This window comes from Telopea speciosissima, chromosome 7 (genome assembly GCF_018873765.1).
Source record: "Telopea speciosissima isolate NSW1024214 ecotype Mountain lineage chromosome 7, Tspe_v1, whole genome shotgun sequence".
NCBI classification, from domain to species: domain Eukaryota; kingdom Viridiplantae; phylum Streptophyta; class Magnoliopsida; order Proteales; family Proteaceae; genus Telopea; species Telopea speciosissima.
The window spans coordinates 20,477,589-20,502,499 of NC_057922.1; the positions used below are offsets into that span (position 1 = coordinate 20,477,589).

The window sequence follows — 24,911 nt, forward strand, 5'->3', positions numbered from 1 at the left end:
CAAGTAAGGTACATGGGTCTTACCTAAAATTAGGTAAGACCCATGTCTTATTCATTTGAGTTAATTATCTCTCCCGAAATATGGAGATCTTTATGAGTCATAGACGACCCTTATTTAGATGGCAACTCCTTAAAGTGAACTTTAATCCCCCTTCTCGCATTGTGCATGGAGGTGCATGTTTCATCGTGTGTACCTATAGTGGCGACTTTGCTGGGGACTTAGGACTCATGTTTTGGACCATTCATGTATATATGGTTTTTTAGTAGTTATTACGTTCTATTTATAAATTAGTTATATCATGTCATCATTTTCAAAGTGCACAATGCTCCCACGTTTAGCAGGGTCTAGGGAGGGTCATATGTACGTAGTCTTACCCTTGTTTCCAGAAAGGCTATTTCAAGGACTTGAACCCGTGACCAACCGTTCAGCAAGTGAACATCTGACCAATGCACCAAGCACGACGTTCAATAATTAACTTTAATTTTTTGTGGTATTTTCTTGTTAGATATGAGAGTGATCTCTTCATAATTATTCTATAATGCATGAGCTTTCTATCTTTGGGTCCTAGTAATAGAGAATCTCTCTCTTTCTGATACTGAAAATAGAGAACAAAAGAGACATATGGATAAAAGAAGAAAGGAAAAGGGCAAAGTAGTAGCCGTTGAAACATTCCCACCACTTTTAAATTTTGTCTTGACTTGGGCACTTGGCCAAAGGTTTTACATCCTGCCGCTTGGTATAAGATTCAAAGCAACTTAGAAAAAGATGGTTTTCTCAAAAAGAAAAACCGTTATTTTCCTCTTACTACTCAACCCAACCCAGCCCAACCCCACCTCTAGTGAAAGATAAAAAGTAGAGGGGATAAGAGAATAAAAGGATAGAGGAAAAGCAAAATGCATGGTTTCAATAACCTAACAATATTTGATAGTATCATCAAGGGATTCTATACTCTCCATTTTCCTATGTAATCTTTTCATTAGTTTCAATTCTCAGACCCAAATAAATAGAATATAGGGATAAAGATCTCTACTTGGTGGTGTTTCCTACGCCCTCTCACAGGCACCGTGAGATGACATTTCTGCCCCCTGGGTAGATATCCGACTACCCATACGCTTGTGTAGAGACCATGCGACCAAGTAGAGATCTCTTATCCATAGATAAATAAATATATAAAAAACATAAGATAGAAAGTATTCATTTGGTAACGGTAGAAAATATTTTCAAGAAATTATTTAAAGACAAAGGATGCATGAGGCTCCTACCACTACAGGGTCTGGGGAGGATCATAATGTAGCATATTTAATTCCAAGTCACGATGAGGCTGTTTTTCAACTCGAATCCACGATAACTAGGTCATAATAGAGTAACTTTATTGTTGCGCCGACGTCCACCTTCTAGACAAATGAAAATTCTATTGATTTAAAATAGAATTTAAATGTAAATTATTTTCCATGCATTTACATAAGGTATTGTGTCCTCCAAGTCTCTCATTAATATGGCTTTATTCTTTTTGATACCAAAATTGATTTATTTGGCTAATTTTCATATACTAGAGAGAATCTGAAGTTTGGCTGAATAAGGCACATTAATATTCTACTTCCGAGCACGCAAATGAGAGGGCTTCATGTGCAGTTGTCAAATCTCAATGGTTAGATTGGAATCTAGCTAACTGATAGAATTTACCTGATACCAATCACAGACCCCAAAAACTATGTTCCATCAATTTAATGGAAGAAAACACAAATGTCAACGCCATTTTGTTGGGTCTCTCTCTCTTTCTCTTTTATTCTTATCCCAAAAGCAAGAAATCAAAGCTAAAGTTATCCAGAGTTAAGGAAACAAAGAGACCCAACAATGGATCTTCTTTTATTCTTCTCTCTTTTTCTCTTGCAAGTTTCAAGAACCCCACAAACCTTCTTTTCTTCTTATACTATAATAATTACATGAGCCGGGAAGGAATTTACCAAACTACCCATGTCATCAGTGGGCTGTACGTCCCAAGCATCTTTAAAGAAGTTTTATCTCATCAAATTAAGCTTAGCCAGCTTAATGGGCATAATGGAATTGAAGTGGTCTTTATGGACTGGACCAATCCCCCACTATACATGGACTGGAGAGGGACCTTGTCCATGTTCATTTTCAATGATAATATTGCAAGATAGATAGATAGATAGAGGTAGAGATATTTGTGATAGAAAAAGCAGAGTTAAGTTTTTGTCTTTTTATTAAGTGTTGTTGGAGCTTTATTCTACTTTTGATTAATGGAGCTTTGGCTTTGATGAGAAGGGCAGGCTATCTCTTTCTCACTTTGACAAGTTGATCATCTCTCTTTTTTTGATTTTTTGTGATGGAGGTAACCTGACCCAGCAAAGGGTGGGGTTTAGAGCCTTTTACGTACAGGGTGAGGGTGATCAAGGGTTAGTGTGTGGGACTATGAGCAAGGAAAAAGGGTTGGAAGGTTGGGAATGGAGTAGGGTACCCTAAGGATAAGAAAGAAGTAATCTCCCTTGTGCGTGGGGACCCCTATTTGAGGAGGGAAAGAAAATCAATTAATTCAGGCTGGCATATGTAAGGAAGGGGCTTTTAATGTGCAAAGTGGATGTTGGCAGAAAGATCATTCTCAAACCCCACGCCTTCACTCTCTCTCTCTCTCTTTTTGCGTGTGTTTTGGTGTCTGTGTGGGGATCGGAGCTGCACAGATTCTAAGGTATTTAACTCACAAGTATGTGCCCTAATTAAATCATCTTCTTGGTAGGAAAGGGTAGCTGATTAGAAGGGAAAATATTTGGCTGCAACCCGGGATGCAGCCATGTTCTGCTGCCCCCAATGGTAGGTATCAATTTGGAATAATTTCCTTTTTCTTTGGATTCATAAATGTCCTTTTAGGTTTTATATTTCCCAAACCCTATGATTGGGCAGTAGGAACATGGCTGCAACCAAATATTGTCGGATTAGAAATCCATCTTGGTCCACGTTGGCCTGACCGCCTAATACTGAATAATTAATTGGGCAATTAGAGATTGATGTATCCCTGCATTGTGCGTAGAGGCATCAGCAGAGATGAGATTTTTTATTTCACAATGTGGAAAAGTAATTTTATGCCCTCTTATATTTAGGTGTAGGATCCACACGACTTGATAGTGATCACCTACCCTTAATACTAATATGGGCAAGAGATCTCTACACAAACGTGTGGGCCAATGGGTGAGTATGCCTGGGTAACTACCTAGGGGGCAGAGGCGTCATCTCACGGTGCCTTGTGAGAGGGCATAGGAAACACCATCAAGTAGAAATTTTTTTCCCTACTAATATTAATTTAAAGGAATGTCCATTTATTTGGAAACCCATTTTGAGAAGGTTGTATAAATTATTGGCAATCCATAAGGTGCTCAAACTTGTGTTTATAGCTAGGAACCTCCAAAGGATTGCACCAAAATGATCAAACGATTGTGTCATTAGAATAGCAGCAAAATGATCCATCTACACTCTTCTAGGGTTTAAAACCCCTAACTCACAATCAATGGAAGAAGAGACATACAGAAATAAGAGAGAGAGAGAGAGAGAGAGAGAGAGAGAGAGAGAGAGAGAGAGAGTGTGTGTTGCTATTTTATAAATTTGCAAAAATCAATTTCATGTAACATATAACAAACCAAATGGTGAGATCCTGTTGAGTGATCTTGTGATCTTACCTTTTTCGCTTTATATCAGTCTTTAACTCAACATGAATAGATATCTTTATTTACTCAAAAATACAACCATCTTTAAGAAAAAAAAAATGAAACTATTTACTTATAAGTACAACCTATGATGGATATAACTTAAAATGATATAAATAAATAGGGGTGCTGTTCTTTGTGCCTCAATGCAGCCTGTGCCCAGGCACATGGGGGTGGGTGTAATGACACCCTACCCCCCTGCACAGGCTGCCCATGTGCCTGGGTGCAGACTGCGTTGCGGCACAGAGAACATTCTCCCAAATAAATATATTTAAGTTCCTCCACTACAATATCACATATTGAAACAAGTATATACAAAATTACCGTAAAATACCCTAATCCACGGGACAACTTATGTAGAGAATCACGGCTATGAATTGGACGTAAAACTTTTATATATAGCTATTAAATTATTATTATTATTATTTAATATTTTTGTAACTAATTTATGAAATTGTCAATGAGCTCGGAATTTAGTCCAATCATAGTCGTAATTTTCTTAAGATATTCATCCTATTCGAGAAGTGGATTCCATGTTGAGCATATCTTGCATTCAAAGATGACATTCCAACGTATTGATATATAGCCAGTGTAGGCATCAACTTTTGGTATACCAAAACACACAAAGTTCAACTGTAACAGTAATTTTGATGGAAACCTATGCAAGATTTTCAAGATGATCTAGTTCGTTAAACATACAATATGAATACCAATATTTATGTTTTGGAATCACATTTCGAAAAAATATACAATGTGATAACCTATGAACCAAATACTCAATTTTGTCTTTAGTTGCAAACACTTTAAGGTATAACCTTAGGACAAACAATCCCACATAAAATGACAGTGTAAATTAATTTAATTTAAACACTTTAAATTGGGTTTGATGAAAACATATATCCAGCAATTTGAACATGAAAATATTTGTGGTCAATAATTTACAGAAAAGATTGGTAGATAGGTATGATTGTTTGGCCATGTGGAAGAGTGATGTGACAATTCTAAATGTGAGATATCTAGGAAATAATCTAAAAGACCACATGTTGAAGCCCCAAAATCACGGCTTTACCTGTCCGGAGCACGATTGCAGTTAGCGATTTTGGTATCGGTTGATACTAATAAATATGGTATTTGGTGAAACGCTTATGAACCTTAGATTTTAGGGGGAAAAAAAGAGAAGACTTTTGATCTTGTATTAAATCATTATGAACCAATATTGACGATATTTATCAGTAATGGTATTGATTTCGGTGGTGAGAATATTTGTAGTGACCGGTATCGATAATGTGTATTAAAACCATGGTCTGAAGCCTAACAAGTAGGCCAATCTCAAGTGAGGGTGTGGTGCTTGAAGTTGACACCCCCACCTCTGGAAAAAATATATATAAAAGGGAGAATGTTTTCAGTGCCGCAGCGCAGGTTGCGCCCATGCACATAATCCTGCCACTCAGGGGGCAAAGTGGTCATTGCGCCCACCCCCATGTGCCAGGGCGCAGCCTGCGCTGCGGCACAGAGAACAACGCTGCTATATAAAAATAACTATTTGACCATGTGGCCCAAGCCCCAAATGCAATATTTTTTTTATTATATTAAAAAAAGGGTCAATATTTTGTGTCCAAGAGCGGAGGAGGTTGCGCTATCTGTCACTTTCGTTCTCCACATGAAATGACCTTCTTGGGCAAAGGAGAGAGATAGAGCGGGAGGTACTGGCGCATCCTTCGCTCCCAAACAGAGAACATTCACCCTTAAATAAATGGGGAAGTGTTCCCTGCTTGGGATGCAAGGGCAATGTCGTGCACGGCAATTAATGAGAGACCGTGTGTTGGTACATTTGGGGGGTAGAATTTCTATCATTCATGGGAGGCATGCCGATCATTTCTACCCCCATATGTCTGGGCGTGGCTCCTGTGGAAAAAGAACTCTATACGGGAGTGTGGCCTACGCTAGCACTCCCATGAGTCTATCTCTCTCTTCCCCATATCAAAACATACTTCTACCCCTTGTTTTGAGGAGAGACATAGACACATGGGAGTGTTCTAGATAGATAACTACTTCCCTAATTTAGGGTATGTTTGGATGGCAAGACAAGAAAAGAAAAAAAAATTTCAAAAAAATTTTTGAATATGGGATAAGAGATAGACAAGTAAATCAATCATTGCATCATCATCATTTTCATGATTTCTAAACATAGAGAATGCTGCCTGGCAGTGTTCCCTATACCCTCACACATGGAATAGTAAAATGACCACCCCACCCTCTCTCCTTGAATACCTGTGCGAGCTCCCATTCATTGTCTGGCGTTAAACCGTTTCCCATAATTTTAAGCCACTGAACGGTTACTGATAAGTGATAACACAGTTTTTTTTTTTTTTTTGGTAAGAAGTGATTACACAGTTGAAACCTGTTTTTCTTACTACTGCCAGTGGCATACGTGTTATTACAGATGTGTTACGTGAGCATGTTACCCCGTACGTAAATAAATAGAGTAGCTAGGGGGGGGAGAGAGAGAGAGAGAGAGAGAGAGAGGAATGAACAGTAAGAAAAGAAAAAAAAGAGAGGCGGGGTTTTACTTTGAAGAGATTATTAGAAAGAGGAAAAAGAGGAGAAAGTGAAACAAAGAAGGTGAGGCAAGGTAATTGCGCGATCCGAGGAGCGCAGAGAGAGAGAGAGAGAGGGGGAAGTGATCAGGGCGCGCATGCCCGCATGGCCACTGAATACTGACCAAACCTTTTCCCGACCACTACCTGCCACCATTGCATCACTCTCTCTCTCTCTCTCTCTCTCTCTCATTCTTTCTTGTGGGAAATTTTGGAATTGGTACACGCAACCCCACCCCACCAAGTCACCCATACCTTCCTTCTTGCTAGTAATGAATCCCATTATAGGGTCTATACTTCTATACACCTCTCTCTCTCTCCTTGAGAGTCTGGGAATATAGGACCCACATACCATAATCATCTTCACAGTCCTACAGTACTGAATTTTAGGTACACGAAACCTCTTCCCTGATATTTACCCTAAAAAAATAAAAAGGAAACCTCTTCCCTGGTCCTGGGCCTGGACCCTGCGAGATTAGATGACCTGATCTATCAATTTCATGGCCCTTTCTTAATTTCAATTTAATTTGTCTTTCTTTTTTCTTCCTTCCTGTAAGATAAGACCTTGCGCACCATCCGTTTCCTAGATCTCAATGCTAAAACTTGCTCTAATACCATTGTAGGGATGAATGCACAAACATGAGTAATTACTTTTAGTCACCAAAATAATTCTACACCTCTCTGTACCTCACTACGTTGTCTACTATTAGAGTTTTCCCCCAAACAGACAATAAATAAGCACCCCAAAACCCTGGCTTCCACACAATTACAAATTTTAATCTTACACATGTAATAGACCCTAAACTGACATAGTAAAACATATACAACCCCAATAATAACTACGTTGACCCTGCATAAGCAAGACATGAACCCCCAACAGCCAGTCGGACATGACAATAGTGCCGGATTGGGACTGGGCAAGAAACTTGTCATACACTTGAGTGACATGCCATGCTCTCTATTTTAAATAGTTGCAGAATTAGTGGACATTCAGAGTGTTTGCCGCTTACACTGAACAAAAAAGGAAAAAATTAAGCTACCTATTATGGAATCATTATTTTCTTTCAACAAAGAATAAAAGCCAAATTGCAATTATGATACAAAGGAGAAAAACACAGAAATATGTTGAAATTGTTCTTAGCGACAATGATTCATCAACAGGATCTAGACACAAGGCACAATCAAATATTCATATCAGATCTATCTTGAATATCCTGATTCCTTACACATGGCTATAAGCCCATAATTCTGTGATGCATTCAGATTGCACAAAACAAAATTTCATTACAATGTTATATTGAACACCACAACCATCCACAACACTTTATAATATTACAACTCAACTCAGCTAAGCCTTATCCCAACTAAATGGAGTGGCTCCATTGATCCTCCCTTTGTCATTCATCTCTATTCAAATCCCTACTTGTCAACCCTATAGGGTGGTACAATTTCGATTCAAAGAAAGCTCCAGAATGTTGGATAGAGAAGAATGTTTTCGACTAGCATGCAATTGTAACTAGAAAGCAAAAGGCAATTTAAGTGAGTCAAGTATGGCACTTAAACATGAAAGAAAACGTTACTTGTTGGATTTGAGCAACATATCCCTGAACTCATCATTAGATTTTGGCTTCTCATCCTCCTCACTCGTCTGTTCATTCTTACTCCATCCCAGGGGTCTAACCAAATTCCTTGGCACCGCAAATGTGTTCTTCCCCTTGAGCTGGACTCGGTCTTCACGCCTTTTGGAAACTGAAGATGACTTATGAGGTCCAGTAGACTCTTTAGAGGCTGCAATAGGTTCTTCATGTCCTGCTATCAACAACAACAACAACAACAACAACAACTCAGCTCTTCCCAACTAAATGGGGTCAGCTACATGGATCCTTCCAAAAACAAAGTAAGAGAAATGAAGAGGAATGCAGATTAAAAATGAAGAAATGGCATAAGAAAAGTAAGTAAGGGAAAATGAAAAATGCACATAATATTAATTGACATTGGACCAAGAAATGGGAGTTATGGAGTGCAACAAAAATTCCCATTTGATATTGTGCTGATGAGCTATATCCAGAATAAGAACTTCAAGCAAAACCTACTGCGGAAGGAGATTCAAAGATGATAGTATCTCCTTAAAGCAAGCGCTTGATTGCTCACACTTTGAATGGTGCGACTAAATCATGATAAGCACTATGAAATATGATTGCGGATGAACTGATCTAGCCTAATGATGCCAGGCAGCTGAAAACTGAAAATTTAACAGGCTTGCAAAGACAAACCAGCTCATTGCAAATATTAACCTTTCAAAACCCCCTTCCATAAGCCCCAAAAAGAATCTCATGGGCAAGCATGCAGCTGAAAATGAAAAATTAACAGGCTTGCAAAGACAAACCAGGCCTTCACTAATAGTAGCCTTTTCACAGTTTCACCACCCTACACCCTCTCTCTCCCCCCCCAAAAAAAAAATAAATAAAAAAAATCACATGGGTAAGAGAAGCCGAGTATTTGAACCTAACATAAGTCCAGAATTCAGGGAGAACAAACTTACAGTAATTGATATAAGTAGAATAGAAGTAGATATTGATAGGCGGGGCAATTGGCCTATGCCGTTTTCATAGCAAAACTAGTAACGACATTGAATTTTTCCATTTGCTGTATCAAGTAGAATAGGCATGCGTAAATGTTTTAATATGGGAATTTAAATTCTTATTATGTAATTTTCTACTTTCTGCTTTTGCCAGAACAAGCTTATGATTTGTATAGCAGTGGCTAATTTTCAGGCTGACTTTTTTTTTATTTTTGTTGGAAAACAAACACAAAACTTAATGATAATATCTCAAAACATCTGATCTTTATCCCAATCAATTGGGGATGGCACAAATCCTGATTTTCCATTCAAACAAACAAAATCATATCTGAAGTTAACCAAGAACCATCCATATGTTTTCTCAGCATTTCACCCCAGTTCATTTTCAATCTACCCCTTGTTCTCCAGATCCTCTAATCTAAACCATATCACTCAGAAGATGCACTTCTCCTACCCAAGCTAAGTATATATGTAGAAATTAGGGAGAAAGAGCACAAGCAAGCAGACTGCTGCCTACTTACATTAATGAACTTTTAATACTTATGTTCTCCTTTGCCAGAGTAATGAAATTAAAAACTGTTCACAAGTAGGACGAGAGAATAGAGTAAAAATAAAATAAAAATGTTCTCCTCCTTGAACAGTCGCCAATGATTTTAAAGAACCCCAAATGCACATCTGCCCCTCACCTCTTCAGCCCCAAGATTTCCCGATTTACACTCTGCCACACATCATAAAGAACATTGGGGCCACCTTCATAAAAAATTTAATATGGACTCTTCACCTTCAAGATCTAGGAATTGACATGCAATCCTGCTGCAGATCCAACTGCTAAGGTGATCTCGACAACAGTTAAACATAAGTGAGGTCCCAGGAGGTCAGTTAAGGAGGAGATGCTGTGACAGAAGGTGAACATAAGAAGCATCACACATAGGAGGTTAGCTAACGAGGAGATGCTGTGATGGAAGGTGAACATAAGAAAGCATCACACATTGAGAGGAAATGAGACCTCACCTCCAATTATCAGACATTGGATGACTAACACAAACTGTAATCAGCTAGCCAATCATGGATCCCATCTCCAGTAATCTGCTACTAGTTGGGGTGTTGATGAAGACATTCATGGATTGAAGTTGCCAATTTAGTTTTAACTCTATTTATTTTAAAACAAATTTGAGTGTTTGCTTCCTGATTCAGTTTTTGCTTCGGTTGATACAATTTTCAAGCAACCCAAATGTTAACCATAGGTGTTTGTAAGCACTAATGATGTAGGGAAATGTAGTGCTAGATTTTCACATACGAAAATGGACACAAACCTATCAATTTTGTAAACAACCTCCACCAAAAAACAAAAAACAAAACAAAGCAGGATTCACTCAAAGCAACTGCAGTCCTGATGAATACCCAAAGGCCCAAACTAGTAAAATTACAAAACCCATTTGAAAAACCACCTAAACACAGGAATAAATGAAATTTTCTATCAAGAATCTAGAATCAATAAGAAATTCAACGGTACAAGTCTTGCTAGGTTTGATCAACCCTAGGTAGATCTGCAAAATTGATGTAGAGCTGAAACAGCACAAGTGTAAAAAGAATTAAGGCCCAACAGAGAAGCACACGATTTAGAACTAGGGCCAACAGTGACCCACGGTTGTGGGTCTGGTTCTTCCTTTGCATGGTGGTCTTGGTTCAGTTTCTAGAAGTCACATGTGGTCCCTAATGTGAAGACAATGTGCTGGAATATTTTCTTAGTAGCTATCTATATTATAGATTCTATTTTGTACTAGATTTAATTGCCAAGTCATTAGCAATCTAGGAGTTTCTATTTTGGTTCTATTTTTCTGTGTTTTTTAGCAACTAGATCTTCTAGAAAGTTGTTATTTTATTGAGTTGTAAGCTACTCAGTAATCAAGACTTACAATTCTTGTAAGACATGCTTCTTAGTTTATGAATACAAGCAAGGAGCCTCTACAGCCCACGATTTTGGCTATTCTCTGATGTATTTCTTCATTGAAGAATGTGTGCTACTGTAGTGATACAGCAGCTCCCCTGATGAAGCTAAGGACTGATTGGTGGTGAATCCAACTGCAGGCCAGAGTGGTGATACCCTGGCCATATTTCCTTCCTTTCTTCTTCCTCCTTTATTCTTTCTATTTTCCTGCATACCCATAGTTTGCATGGGGAGTTTCTGCTGCAACTTGGACTACCATTCAAAGATAAAAAGTAGACTTCGGGCCCTCCAATACTACTGCCAAGGATTCTTCAATGGTTGATCAACCATTGGTATCAGTTCTGCCCAGGTACAGCAGCTTGCAGTTCTGGTTTTCCTTTCCATTTTGTCTTCAAGTTGTTACTTCTGTAACAATAGCTTCAATCTTCGGATTGAGCCCAAACTTGGTGAGTCATTCTCTTCTACCTTGCCTTCCAACGACCTGAATTTGAAGTCCATTGGTGTTGTTGATCTGAAGCTATTCCAGTTTCTCTTACTAATTTAGTGATCATATTAGTTTCACAGTTGTCACGGCGTCTAGGCGATCCAAGGCGCTGGAGAGGGTCCAAAATCAAGGCAACACAACACCAACTAGGCGCCCAAGGCGACCAAGGTTTTTGAAGATATTTTAGCCACAAGTTGGTTCTTGAAGATATTTTCTGTCCACCTTCATTACTCACCATCTGACCGTTGGTTCTTGAAGATATTTTAGCCACAAGTTCAGCTGTTTTAGGCCAGCCTTCAACCAGATTTTGAGCAACATTGGCTGGCTGGTTTGTGAGTTTTTGCATATTCTATTTTCTGCCCTATTGTTACCTATGCTAGGAGCACTACGGTTCTATCATGTGCATAGAACTAAAACTCGGAACTCGACCAGGTTTCGACCCTGGGAAAAACCGAGTTGACTCGGGATATCTCAAGATCTTGGTCGAGTTGGTGCATTTTTGTTTTCAACTCAAAACCTGGTTTCGGTGGGTTTTAGACCTAATTTGGGTCTGAAACTTGGTACTCAGTCTATTTTAGGCCATTTAAACACAATGGCACTATCAGATTTTGCAAAAGCAAAGTCCAAATAGGAGTTTCACTTAGTGGGAAACCAGGACAGACACTTATGCCAGAAACCAGGACAGACACAAGACAAACACTTATTTATACCTAATACCATTTAAGTAAATGTTTTTGTATTTGTATTTTCATTTACTTAAGATATTATTCAGAAACAAATGAATATTTTACCGCACTTCAGGTTTTTAGCAATGTTTTACCACATTAAGATTTATGGAATTTTTAGATTTGAGAAAAACCCCAGCATTAGAAAGTTGAAAAATGCACCTACCGCCGAAAATCCATTTTTTTTTCTTGAACTGGGAGGTTGACTTTTATTCCTTTTGGAATTTGATTTTTTAACTATTTTTATTGGATTCAAATAGGGGATATTTGCTTATTTATGAATAATATCTAAAGTAAATGAAATACAAATTCATTTACTTAAATGATATTAGGTGTAAATAAGTGTCTGTCCTAGTTTCTAGCATAAATAAGTGTCTATATCCCAAGGTTTGTAGAGATAGGTGTCTTTATACCAAGATTTCCCACTGAGATCTCGAGATGTGGCACTCATATAAAGGAGCTTGGGTCGAGATCTCGAGATTTCCCACTGAGATCTCGAGATCTGGCATTCATATAAAGGAGTTTGGGTCGAGATCTCGACGAGATATTGCACTTTCTCGTTTCTTATGCCATCTCGTCTCGACCCTGGGAAAAACTGAGATCTCGCGATTTTTAGTACTATGATCATGTGGTGTTACAGTTCATTAAATCTTAATTTGATTTTTTAGAACTCGTTAGACAACTTCTTAACTGACTGTACAGTTCAGCCACCACCTAAATTTTAGATATTTCCGGAACTGCAACCCAGCATTAAACAAATATGGGAATTTTATGGTTTGGTATTAGACATATGGAGCAACTATTTCACGAAGTTTCAGGCTTTCAGCCCAGACAGCAAATCCTTGGTAGTCCAAACAGGCAAGTTGACCAGATCAATATGATTATCATTTTCAGAGTAACAAGTTAAATTTTAAATTGGTTAGGTAGCAAAGAACCCATCAAAAGCACATAGAAGAACAAGATACAACACATAGAAATGTCTAAAGAGTTGGAATAAGTAAGTGGGAGCACACTAAAAAAGCATAGTATGTGATTCATGACAGGATAATGAAGATGAAATGGAAAATCTCGCAAGGGAATGATATCACCCAGGGAAAAAAAAACATAGTATTTCATGCAAATATTGGTTGAAACATCATAACTGATATGATTAATCCAAGAAAACAAAAAATATTTATCATGTTGGCATACCATGATCCGGTGCAGTGCTAGCTCCAAAGGAAACCTTCTTTTGGCTTCGTTTTGGATCTGACCGTGCAATGCTCAATTTCTTACCAAGCAGTGTCTGTCTGTTCTTTAACACAGCTGCTCCAAGTTGTGTGCTATCCGAAAAATCCACATAGGCCAGACCCTTCGCAAAAGAAAAAGAAAATGATATGGAAAGCTTTGCAAGGAAAAGAAAATTCATTGGACCGAGAAGAAATAGAAGACACCAGAAAAGAAGGGGGGGGAGGGGGAAGGCAAAGAAACAGAAGACATAAAACCTCCACTCCCTTGCAAGACTCCAGAGAAAAGGGGAAAAAGTAGCAGAAGGAAATCAAAGGCAAAACTAAGAGCAGTAAAAATTCTGCCCATATTGCGAAAAATTCCCCTACCCCCACCACATATACCTTTATTGGAAATGTCTTCTGTTTAGGCACAATAGCCATTCCACTTAATTTTCATGTGGGTGACAATACAAAATGTCCATCTAGTGGGAGACCCAGTGGGTATCCCATGTCAACTTCTCCATCCAAGTCAGCTTTATAACCTACCTTTGGACAATTCATTAGTAAAGGTAGGATGTTGCAAATTGGGCTGGCTGGACCAGGCTTTTGAGAACCCGACCCAAGCCCACCAAACCACAGGCTGGGAAATTTCAATCCAAATCCATGCTTTCCAGGCTCAGGTTAGCCCAGCCTGGCCTGAAAGACCATCCTAAAATGTTTAAATATCTTTGCATAGTTGTCAAGACGTCGCCTTGGTTTTTGTTCCCCCTCACCTTGGGTCACCTAGTTGCCCTGACAACTAATATATCTTTGTGAAATGGAGATGTTAGGGAGTTTTGAATATTGGTCAAAAAGATGTGACGTCCATAGGGCTAACCACCACAACATCCAAGCATTTTTTACAAGAAGCATCAAATCGGGCTTCGGCCATGCCGAACCATGGGCCTCACCCTTCACCCAGCCCAGAGCGACCGCAGGTTGGGCCTTCTCAAGCAAACCTTGTCCCATGGGTCCAAATCACAGCCCAAGCCTGGAAATTTTCAGGCAGGTTGTGGCCTTTCAGGTCCAAGATGCACCCTAGGTAAAGGGAACACAATGAATTCTACCCCCCCCCCCCCTTCTTTCTATTATTCTTTTCCTTTTGGTTAAGTGAAAAATAATAAGAAAAATAACTTCCCTTTTGCCATATGGAAGAAACCCATGGATTGAAAATTGAAATATGAAGAGAGTCAAAAGTTGCAAATTCTTCTGACACATAATATTGCATTGCAGTATACAAATTCTTCCATCAGGTAAAAAAGATGCTGGGAACTTAACACCCTCCCAGGGCCAAATTCCAGCTGCAAGAACATAGACCATGAGGAGTCCTTCCTTACATTTTATTTATAAAAAAAAATAAAAATAGAAACAATAGTTCAACACATAAAAAAGGGTGTATCCAGTGCAAGAGGCTCCCGCAATTATGGGGTCTGGGGAGGGTCATAATGTACGCAGCCTTACCCCTGCTTCACGGAGAGGCTATTTCCTAAAAAAGAAACAGCCCGTGTTCAACACAAAAAAGAAAAGAAGTCTCCAAGAATGGTATAGTACGAGGAAAAACTGCATTAGACCAACCCAGAGGGTCCCATTTCAGATGGACAGACAATATTGCAATATCACACCTCATTCAGAACATGCCTTTCTACTTCAAAACAAACAAGCAAAAGAAATCAGAGGACCAGGACAACAAAATCCTGTTAAATGGCAGCTCAGTTGATAATGTGATAAATGTGATTCCAGCAGGCAACAGTACTACACCACATGGCAAAATTAAGCAGTCTTTTCTGACACTACTCAATAAGAAAATAAAAAATTTTAAAAGCTGAAATCACAAGAAACGTTTTTACACTTGCTGAACCATACAGCTCAGGTGGACCATGGAACTTGACATGCAGCAAAACGAGACCCTACCTCATGGACGGTCCGCTTGTGCAGAACATCCTGGATGTGGCTCAAATTGGAAAACAAATAAAACCTTTAAGAACAGTCTGAATTGGGCACGCATTTTTATTTCAAATAAGAAAGAATGTGGATCAAATGATACAACTACGATCACTAGGAAGTGATTGAAGAGTAGACTTTGCAAAAGGACCAGGATGCTGAACAAAGCATGCCGTATCATAAATCTCCCCATGCCTAAGAACACCATGAGAGTTGGAAAAAAAATTCGTCGAATGGATGTTTAGAATTTTTCCTAGTAAGGGCAGCTTCAGGCAACCAGCAATCCAAATTATGGCATAATTTGTATTTCGAATAATAATGTGTTACATGAATAGCATTGGACAACTTCAATAGGGCATAAACATACGCATGTGTTTGGGAGTACATGTGAATAAGTTTGTGTCTATGTACAAATGATTGTGTATGTATTTTGTGATGTATGTATACATAGGAAGGGGGAGATACAAACCCTTGACTTGCGAGTGAACTTGTCCTTCAAGATCCGAATATCTGTGACTCCACCAATGTCGCTAAAGAAATCACGCAGATGTCCTTCATTTGCCTAAGAAAGATGCTATCATTAGAATTATAGCAAATTTTTATCACTGAAGAATACATTCATCAGAAGATAGATACTTGCCTCCAAGCCAAGATTTGAAATAAACACAGTGCACTCATCACTGTACAATTTTGTTTTCCCAGCTCCGGAATCATTGACTTGTTGCTCATCTGAGTTTTCAGGTTTGTTAGCCTTGACTTCATTGAGCCTATCTTTCTTTGTACCTGACTTCTGAGTTGAATCCTTCTGAAAAACTCCCTTCTGCCTCTTCGGTGGATTCTGTTCATCTGTTAATCTTGCGCTTGATCCTCTTTTTTGTGAGAGATTTTTTGCAGGGGCTCTCTCTTTCTGAGTTGCTGGTGCAGCAAGATGTGTGGCCTGTTGTTGTGATATGAATAACTTAAGCTCTTCAAGGCGTGGAGTCACCTAAGAAAAAATGGCAAAGATTAAGGCATCGGGACTCTCTGGTCTTTAGAATTAGGAGATCACTTCAGAATAAAAATATTTTATCCGTCAACAGAAAAATATACTGACCAGACACTTTATGGATATCTCTGGACTTCAATTGTGCCCACCAACATCAATTTATTTAAATATAGTTAAAAAACTGTTTTACTGTACTGTGAGAAATATTACTGTAGAGAATCCTTAAAAACTATTATATGGTGATGAAAATGCTAACAATAGAAATGTAGCTAAATAACGACAAACTAAATAAGAGTCCTGAACAAATAGGAAGTATTGAAGTGAAGAATCATGCTTGTATCTCATGTCAAAGTCTCTAACCACAATACTGATCATGCATCTTAGGTTTTCAGTCTATTTTCTAGGCACAGGTACAAATGCCAACAGTGACATGGTACTAGTGCCTTCATTATCCTCCAAAATCATTTCAATAAAGTACATGCATATTTTTCTGTTGACTACTTAAATATGTTTAGTTGACCAATGAATAGATATTTAAAGGAAAAAGTAGAATCTATATTGTAAATGTGTGTGCCTATTATTTACAAAAGGGATTCATGATCAGATTACTCAATAAAAAACTGTCTGACACACTGAATCTGTGAATCATGAAAGAAAGTGGTTGTGAGACATCAATATTTTCGATCACATCTATTGTTATGATTCAACAACAACAACAACAATAACATCATAACCTTATCCCAATTAAATGGGGCTGGCTAAATAGATCCTTGCTCTCCAATCCTCTCTATTTGAAGTAATACATGTTACAAGGCCTAGCTAAGCTATGCACGTCTTTCCTCACCACTTCTCCTATGGTTATTTTAGGCCTGCCTCTGGCTCTTATAGATTCCTCAATCTGAATCAAATAATTCCTCCATACTGAAGCATCCAAAGGCCTCCATTGCACATGGCCATAACAACTCAAACGACTTTCTTGCAACGTATTATATATCGGAGCTACTCCCAAATCAGCTCTAATATCATAATCCCTTACTTTATCCTTCCTAGTTTTAAGCTTTAAAGGAATACGCCGATCACACAACACTCCGGAGGCACCTCTCCTCTTCATCCAATTTTAATTCTTTGAGCAACATCATCCTCTGTATCACCTTCTTTATTTATGAATGAGCCCAAATACCTAAAACAATCCCTTTGTGGAATCTTCCTCTCATCAATATTTACTTCCTCATTATCCGTCCTAGTGGCTAGTGTAACTAAAGTTACACACCATATACTCTGTCTTTGTTCTACTTATCTTTAAACCTTCTGATTCCAAAGTAAATTTCCATAACTCCAACTTGGCATTAATTCATGTTGTTGTCTCATCTGCCAAAACAATATCATCAACAAACATACACCAAGGAAACTCATCTTGAATGTCTCTGGTTAAATCATCCATGATAAGAGCAAACAAATATGGGTTTAAGGCCGATCCTTGATGTAACCCTACTGTAATTGGGAATTCACTACCTTGACCACCCCAACAATTCTTACGCCAATCATCACACCATTATACATATCTTTAATTATGTCTACGTATTTACTTGAAACCCTTCTCTTCTCTAGTATTCGCAAAATTAACTCTCTAGGGATTCTTTCATATGCTTTTTCTAACCAAGCTTATAAATCTCGATTTCGAGGCAGGTTTCAACCAGACAAAAAACCAATATTTCTCGGGTTTTGACCAAAACCTAGTACTTTTCTAGGCAAAACTAGACATGTCTATGCTGCCAAAACTGGTCAAAACTAGGTTTTTTTTTGTCGAAACTGGTTGGAACTAGAGAAATGTGCGAAATATGGTCAAAACTAGTCGAAACTTGACTCATACCAAATTTCGTCTCTTATTTCTTGGGAAACCGAGATTTAGAACCATGTTTCTGGGTCAATAAAAACCATATGGAGATCCTTTTAACCCTCTCTAAATCTTTCCATGAGACTCTAAAGTAAGAAAATAGATTTCATTGTGGATCTTCCAGGCATAAAACCAAATCAGTTCTCCGAAATAGTAATTCCTTTTATGCCTCTATAGTTATTGCAACTCTGAATATTACTTTTTTTTTTGTAAATCATGACCATAATGCTTCTCCTCCATTCATCTGGCATTTTCCTTGTGTTCATAATCTTATTAAACAGTTTGATTAACCAAGATAAACCATAAATTCCTAAGCTCTTCCATACTTCTATTGAGACCCTGTAATGTACTCCTAGGTAGGAAAAGTCCCACTAGGAACCAGGGTAATAGGGTTGGCCGAATGGGACAGATTTGGCTAATTAGGGCAAAATTTAGAGTTAGGGTTGAGTAATGATAATGGGGTTTATAGGGTTTTAATATGCAGGTTTAGGAGGTCTTAATGATATAAAGATGTTAGGGTTTGGAGGGGTTTTAAAATTCTGCAGTTGGGCAGAATCGGGTTGCAGGTTTTAGGGTTTAATGGAGTGAGGAACTGGAGGGATTAGAGTGGATACTAAAGGCTAGGGTTAAGGTCGAGTGTGGGGAATGATGTGGGGAATGTGGGCTGGAAGTAGGGTTTGAGGGTGAGGCCTAAATCTGGAATTATAAGGGAGTCCTAGTTGAGGTAGGAGTGCAGGTTTAATGGAGTTTAAAGTTTGATGGATGGAAGGGGATGTGGATTAGGTCTAAGGGAAGGGTAATGGCTAGGTGGAAGAAGACTTTAAAATAACTTGCAGGTTTGAACTTACTGTAATGCTGGAATAATGGCAGCAGCTTGAAGACTTGATAGAACCTCCTAATCTTCACAATGCAAGGAGTCGCAGGAGTCCACCTACCCTTCACCACCTTGAGATCCACAAGGATGCAAAGCTCACCGAGGAGCAGAGGCAGCAGCACGATGGCAGCAGTCACAGCTTGAAAGCAGTAAATTTTTTAATGCAGAAATTAGTGGGGAGCCTGCCCACGATAGCTTTATTTATAGTAGAAAAAAGGGCCAAAAGGCCTTACAAATATTCAGATCTGGAAAAGGAATCCCAGATCTGAATCCTAGTTACAATCCTAGTCAGATTAGGACTGGTGGTTCCTAACCTGAATCCTAATTAGAGAAGCCTCTTTTATTTCAAACACCCCAATTCTGTGTACGTATCTACAACATGTGGAGTCTTGACGAGTAATGCAGCCTTCTAGTGCACTATTGCTCAAAATGTCTTTATTTAGTAGGCTGTGGAAATACTCTTTCCATCTCTCCTCAATGTCCTCATCTCTCATTGGAACTATGCATTCTTCACTTTTAATACATCTAACATGGTCAAATCTTTACTCTTCCTTTCTCTCATTCTAGATATCTTATAGATAGCTTTTCCCCTTCTTTTGTGTTCAAATTGTTATAAAGATCTTCATATTTCTTTGCCCTTGCTTTCCCTACAATCTTCTTAGCATCATTTCTGGAGAATTTATTCCTTTTTAGATCCTCTACCTCCTTAGTCTTTTGCCATGTTTAAAAACTAGCTTTCTTAGTCTTAATGGCTGCTTGAACCTCATCATCCCACCACCAAGTCTCCTTATGTGTATGGCAGTTTCCTTCTGATTTCCCTTTGACTTCTTATCAACCTTCTTAATACAAGTTCTCATCTCGTTCCACACATAGTTCGCTATCTTGTTTCGGTCAAGTCAAACCACCGAAACACCAAAATTTCACTAAACCTTGCATTTTTTCCAGCTGGTTTTGGTTTTGATGTTTTGGGCTAAACCTTCAAATTACCTCAAAAAAAAAAAAAAAAACAATAAAAAATACACTAAGTGGCAAGTAAATTATGCAACAATAGATGAACATAATATTGATTAATTATTTAACAAATAGGTAAAGTAGAAATTACAAACTACAAAGTACAGTGAACAATATATAGACGCCCAAGTCTTCCATGTCCCAACAATACAATACTGTGACCGTCTACTGATATGAACTATGTCGTGCTGGATCGAGTCCACTCATGGTCTGATGGAGGCAACGCGCATTGTCCTCTGACTGCATGACAAATGCATGCCACCTCATAGTGAGCAAGAATGAAAGAGAGTAGTCTTCCACAAATGCCATGTAAACGGTCTCATCTCCATACTGCAGGTAACCTATCCTAGGGTATAGGTCACTGTAATGTGAAGAACCAGCCACTAAGCCACTTTCAAAAGATAGTGTTGGCAACATGTACAGCTGTAATATGAAGAACCAGCCACTGAGCCACTTTCAAAAGATAGTGTTGGCTGCATGTACAGCCAGTACGTCCCAATGAATGGGCGTCATACTTAAAATTGTAAGCGGATGAAGAAGACGCATGCTCCCAAACGCCAGTGAAATGACCATATGGACTGTACTCTGGCAAGCCGCTCTATCCAATAAAGGATGAGGTACCCCAGTGCCTATTTCCTCTGTTGTCCTTTATACTCATCCCATCCAAAGTGCCAGACAAGCTATCAACGTCCATACAATCAGCTAATTCATCTACTTGGAACAAGTGAAAAGGCCCTCTCATGTAGCCTGCACCTTGGGTTGGACGTGCATCATGGTCCGTATCCTATGTGGCATGATCAAACTGGGTCTCCACAGTGGATCAAGCCAGCTCTGTCTCCTACGCCTCCTCTGTCTGGTCATACTCCTCCTAAAGTCCTGCATATCTATCACCACCATCACCATCATCATCATCATCGCCGCCACCATCATTGTCGTCGTCTCCATCACCTCCATGAGTAGATGACGAAGGTATGCGAGTGTGACCACCTGAGGAAATGGACTAGTCCGGGTCGTCCTCATCATCCCTACCAGGTGTGGGATCGAACGTTTGAGGTGTCTATGAGTGCATCAGACCCTCTGTAGCCATGTACACATCCAAATCAACACCCATCTCACTGGCTATATGGAGTCAGGCCTACCCCCCAGCCTGATCCATCACCAGCTCACCTCTATCCCTTAATGGTACTCGGTCTAAAAAACGTCACCAAGCTCGATATGGTTAGTGTCATTCTCCATACCCATACGTATGTGCTGTATCTTCAGCATCATATTATAGTACACATACATTAAATTAGCGAGATGTTCTAAACCTAATCAATTGCGCCTCTTTGACCGGATGAGCGAAAACGTACTCCAGTTTTGCTCACAGCCAAAGGTGGAACATGTCTAGGATAGGACCTTAATTGCTATCCTCAAATTTTCTGCAGACCTTGCTTACCAACATCAGAAGCATTTCGGCCAGCCTCTGCGACGGGGGTTCCAAAACTCCCCGATTCATCCCTGAAACTTTTAATCTATACCCAGTTGGAAAATTGTATTTGTTAGAACCCATCAAGAGTAATTACTTATGTTGTAAATAGGGAATAAGGGTATTTTGGGTAGTTTCTATATTTTGTATTCATTGTAACCCTATTCCTGATATTATAAATAAAGAGGACCAGTGTCATATTGACACAAGTCCTATTCACTCCAATCCAACATGGCATTAGAGCAAGAATCGATCTAGGGTACTGAAAAAAAAAAATTTCCCATCATTTTTTTTACTCTCCCTTTCTCGATTTTTTCCACCTAGTGCCACCACTCCACTTCCACCTAGAGATCACCGTTTTCTCCCTTCTCCACATCTAGCGCCACCGCCACCCACCACTTCCGCTTCCTCGATGGCGATCTTCTAAGCCACCGAGGGCCTTTGTTTGCCCTTGCTTTTTTGGTTCCCTTCATTAAACTAATGATTTGAAGGGCTTCATCCAATTTTTTAGATTTTTTTTTGGGTTTCAGACATCTTCATTCCTTCGATTTTACGGGTTTTTTTTAAGATCAAAATTTTTTTCTTCCGATCGATTCTTAGGTTCCAGCCTAATTTCGATTTTTATTTGGTCTGACATCCCCTTCTGGTTATCTTTTTTGTCCAAGCATTCCCTGGTATCGATTTTTTTCATGGATTACAATATTTCCTGGTGCTTCTCGATTTCTCATCTCTCTCTCCGAAATCGAATTTCTTTTTCTCTGGCTGTATCGTTTATCTTTACACCATAGATTCCTTAGATTTTTTCCAGAACTCCTTTATCCAATCAGAGATGACTGGTTTGGAGGCATCTAGTGGTTCTTCTGCAGATGATGGTAGCCGCTCATACCCAACCTTCCCTCCCTGTGCTGTTAAACTTGATGGGGGGGGGGGAATTACTTGATGTGGTCTAGATCTGTCTTTGTCTCTGTTGACTCTCATGGGTACTATGGCTATCTTACTGGTGCTAAGCCAAAGCCCACGGCTGAATCTGAACAAGAACGATGGAGTTCAGCCAATTCTCTTGTTATGTCTTTTCTCTTCAACAGCATGCAACCTCAGATTGCCAGAGAATATATGCCATTGGATACTGCAGCCAAGATTTGGAAGGCTGCCCAGGAAACATACTCCCAAGTTGGGAACGATGCACAGGTCTATGAGTTAAGGAAGAAACTGCGTGAGACTAAGCAGGGTACCCTCACATTATCTCAGTATTTCTCTGAGCTGCGTTCTCTCTGGCAGGATTTGGATTATTATGATGGTTTTCAATGCTCTACGGCTGCGGATGTTACTGCTTTCAAGAAACGGAACGAAAAATTCCATGTTTACGATTTTATGGCTGGTCTGAATGTGGTATATGATTAGTTTCATTCTCAGATTCTCAGTCGTGATCCGTTTCCCACTTTGGAACAATCATATTCCCTGATTCAGCTTGAAGACACCCGCAGATCCGCCTTTCTTCCTCCTTCTGCGCTTCCCGCTCCAGAGCGATCAGCCTTAGCTTCCAGCATTACTATACCATCTCAGGGTGGTACTAATAAAATCACTGATCGTGCTACTTCTGACAGACAACCTTTTAAGTGTGATTATTGTGGAAAACCCTGGCATAACAAGGAAAACTGTTGGAAGCTTCATGGCTGTCGAGCTGAGGGCTCTATCAAGGGCCGTGGTAAGAACCAAAACCGCAAGTCTTTTGCAAATCTTTCAGAGGCTGCTGATAATGCTGCACTTGTCGTGCCTACCCCTGTTGCTGCTTCCTCTCCTATGCCTGATGAAGTCACCATGTTACTCCGCCAGTTGGTCACCAAGTTAGACTCTCCTGCCATGGCCAATCCCGCTGCTGCCTCCTGTTCTACTTCGGTACAATCAGGTTCTTCTGCCATATCAGGTATAGCTTTCGCTGGTTGTGCCTCTGCTGCCCCTCGTCCCTGGATTATTGACTCAGGGGCTTCAGATCACATGACTGGTGATTCCAGTTTTTTTTCTCGTTACTCTCCTTGTTCTGGTAAAGACAAGGTTCGCATTGCCAATGGAACATTCTCTTTTGATTATGGACAAGGTTCCATTGTTTGTACTCCTACTTTAACCTTACATCATGTCTTGCATGTTCCTGAGTTCTCTACAAACCTACTTTCCATTCATCGCCTTACTTCTGACCTGAATTGCAAAGTGATATTTTTTTCCTCTTATTGTTTGTTTCAAGATATGGTGACAGGAGAAACGATTGGCTCTGGTAGAGCTCATGGTGATCTCTATTTGCTTGATGAGGAAGCTTCCCCAACCAATCTAGCTCACTTGACAAAATCAGCAACTCCAGCTTCTTTGGATTCGTCTTCCCTTTTACTTTGGCATAAACGATTGGGTCACCCGCCTGTGGGGACCTTAGTTAGGTCTAATCCTTCTTTATTTTCTGGTTGTAATTCCAAGGATTTGTTTTGTGAGGCATGCATTTTAGCCAAACAAACTCGGGTTTCATATTCTAATTCCAATAAACGAAGTACTTCACCATTTATGTTAATCCACACTGATGTATGGGGTCCAGCATGATGTAATTCTTTATCTGGTTTTAGATGGTTTGTATCCTTTATTGATTGTCATACTCGAGTTACCTGGCTGTACTTGATGCGTCACAAGAGTGAATTGTTTCACTGTTTTCAGTCCTTTCACAGCATGGTTCGCACACAATTCCAGGCCACTATCCAAGTTCTTCGTAGTGATAATGGGTTGGAATATTTAGATGACGCATTTCGTCAATATCTTGACACCCATGGTATTTTACACCAAACCAGCTGTGTTGACACACCCGCTCAGAACGGTGTGGCAGAACGGAAGAATCACATTTCCTTGAAGTTGCTCGCTCCATGCTTTTTGAGATGCATGTGCCTACTTCTTACTGGGGTGAGGCAGTCCTTACTGTAGCCTATCTGATCAATCGGATGCCTAGTTACATTCTAGACTTTGTATCGCCTATCCAGGCTCTCCAGGGCTCTACTAGCTTCACGGTTCCACCTAAAGTGTTTGGCCATCTCTGCTTTGCCCGCAACCATCAACACCCTGGGAAGTTAGAACCTCGTGGATTGAAGTGCATCTTTGTGGGGCCCCCCCCACACGGCGGATGTATGTCAACATGGATGTAGTTTTTAATGAGGCTGTTCCCTACTTCTCTTCGGCATCTCATCAAGGGGGGACCTTGTTTTTCACTGATGATGTGCTCCTATTCAAGGGGGCCCTTGGATGATTCAGCTGCTACCGATATAGTTCAAGATACCTCTCAGCCTGTTGCTCCTGTTGTTATCCCTTATGACATTGTTTATCATCGGCGACCTCGTGAAAAGCAAATAGAGCCTACCACAGCTGCATCAACTCTACCTAGCCAACCGACTCCTACATCAGATCAGATCTTA

At 39.6% G+C, this 24,911-nt stretch overlaps 1 protein-coding gene and 1 long non-coding RNA gene across 4 annotated transcripts in view; one reads left to right on the forward strand and one right to left on the reverse strand.

Annotated features, from left to right (window-relative positions):
• Positions 1–7,490: 7,490 nt before the first annotated feature.
• LOC122669365 (squamous cell carcinoma antigen recognized by T-cells 3) overlaps positions 7,491–24,911 on the reverse strand; it is a 67,152-nt gene continuing 49,731 nt past the window's right edge. The window contains exons 13-18 of one of the 3 annotated variants that reach the window (XM_043866116.1): positions 15,880–16,224; positions 15,709–15,801; positions 13,238–13,402; positions 12,763–12,766; positions 7,894–8,125; positions 7,491–7,745 (exon numbers count right to left, since the gene is read on the reverse strand). In XM_043866116.1, coding sequence (XP_043722051.1) covers positions 7,733–7,745; positions 7,894–8,125; positions 12,763–12,766; positions 13,238–13,402; positions 15,709–15,801; positions 15,880–16,224 — 852 coding nt within the window. In that variant the 3' untranslated portion in view covers positions 7,491–7,732. Of the gene's footprint in view, positions 7,746–7,893; positions 8,127–12,762; positions 12,767–13,237; positions 13,403–15,708; positions 15,802–15,879; positions 16,225–24,911 lie in introns of all 3 variants that reach the window. The other 2 variants (XM_043866117.1, XM_043866118.1) reach the window with 2 other exon arrangements.
• On the forward strand, positions 7,732–19,279 carry LOC122669370. Its single transcript, XR_006334002.1, has 3 exons — positions 7,732–7,856; positions 8,973–8,983; positions 19,269–19,279. It is a non-coding gene; the product is annotated as an uncharacterized LOC122669370 (long non-coding RNA).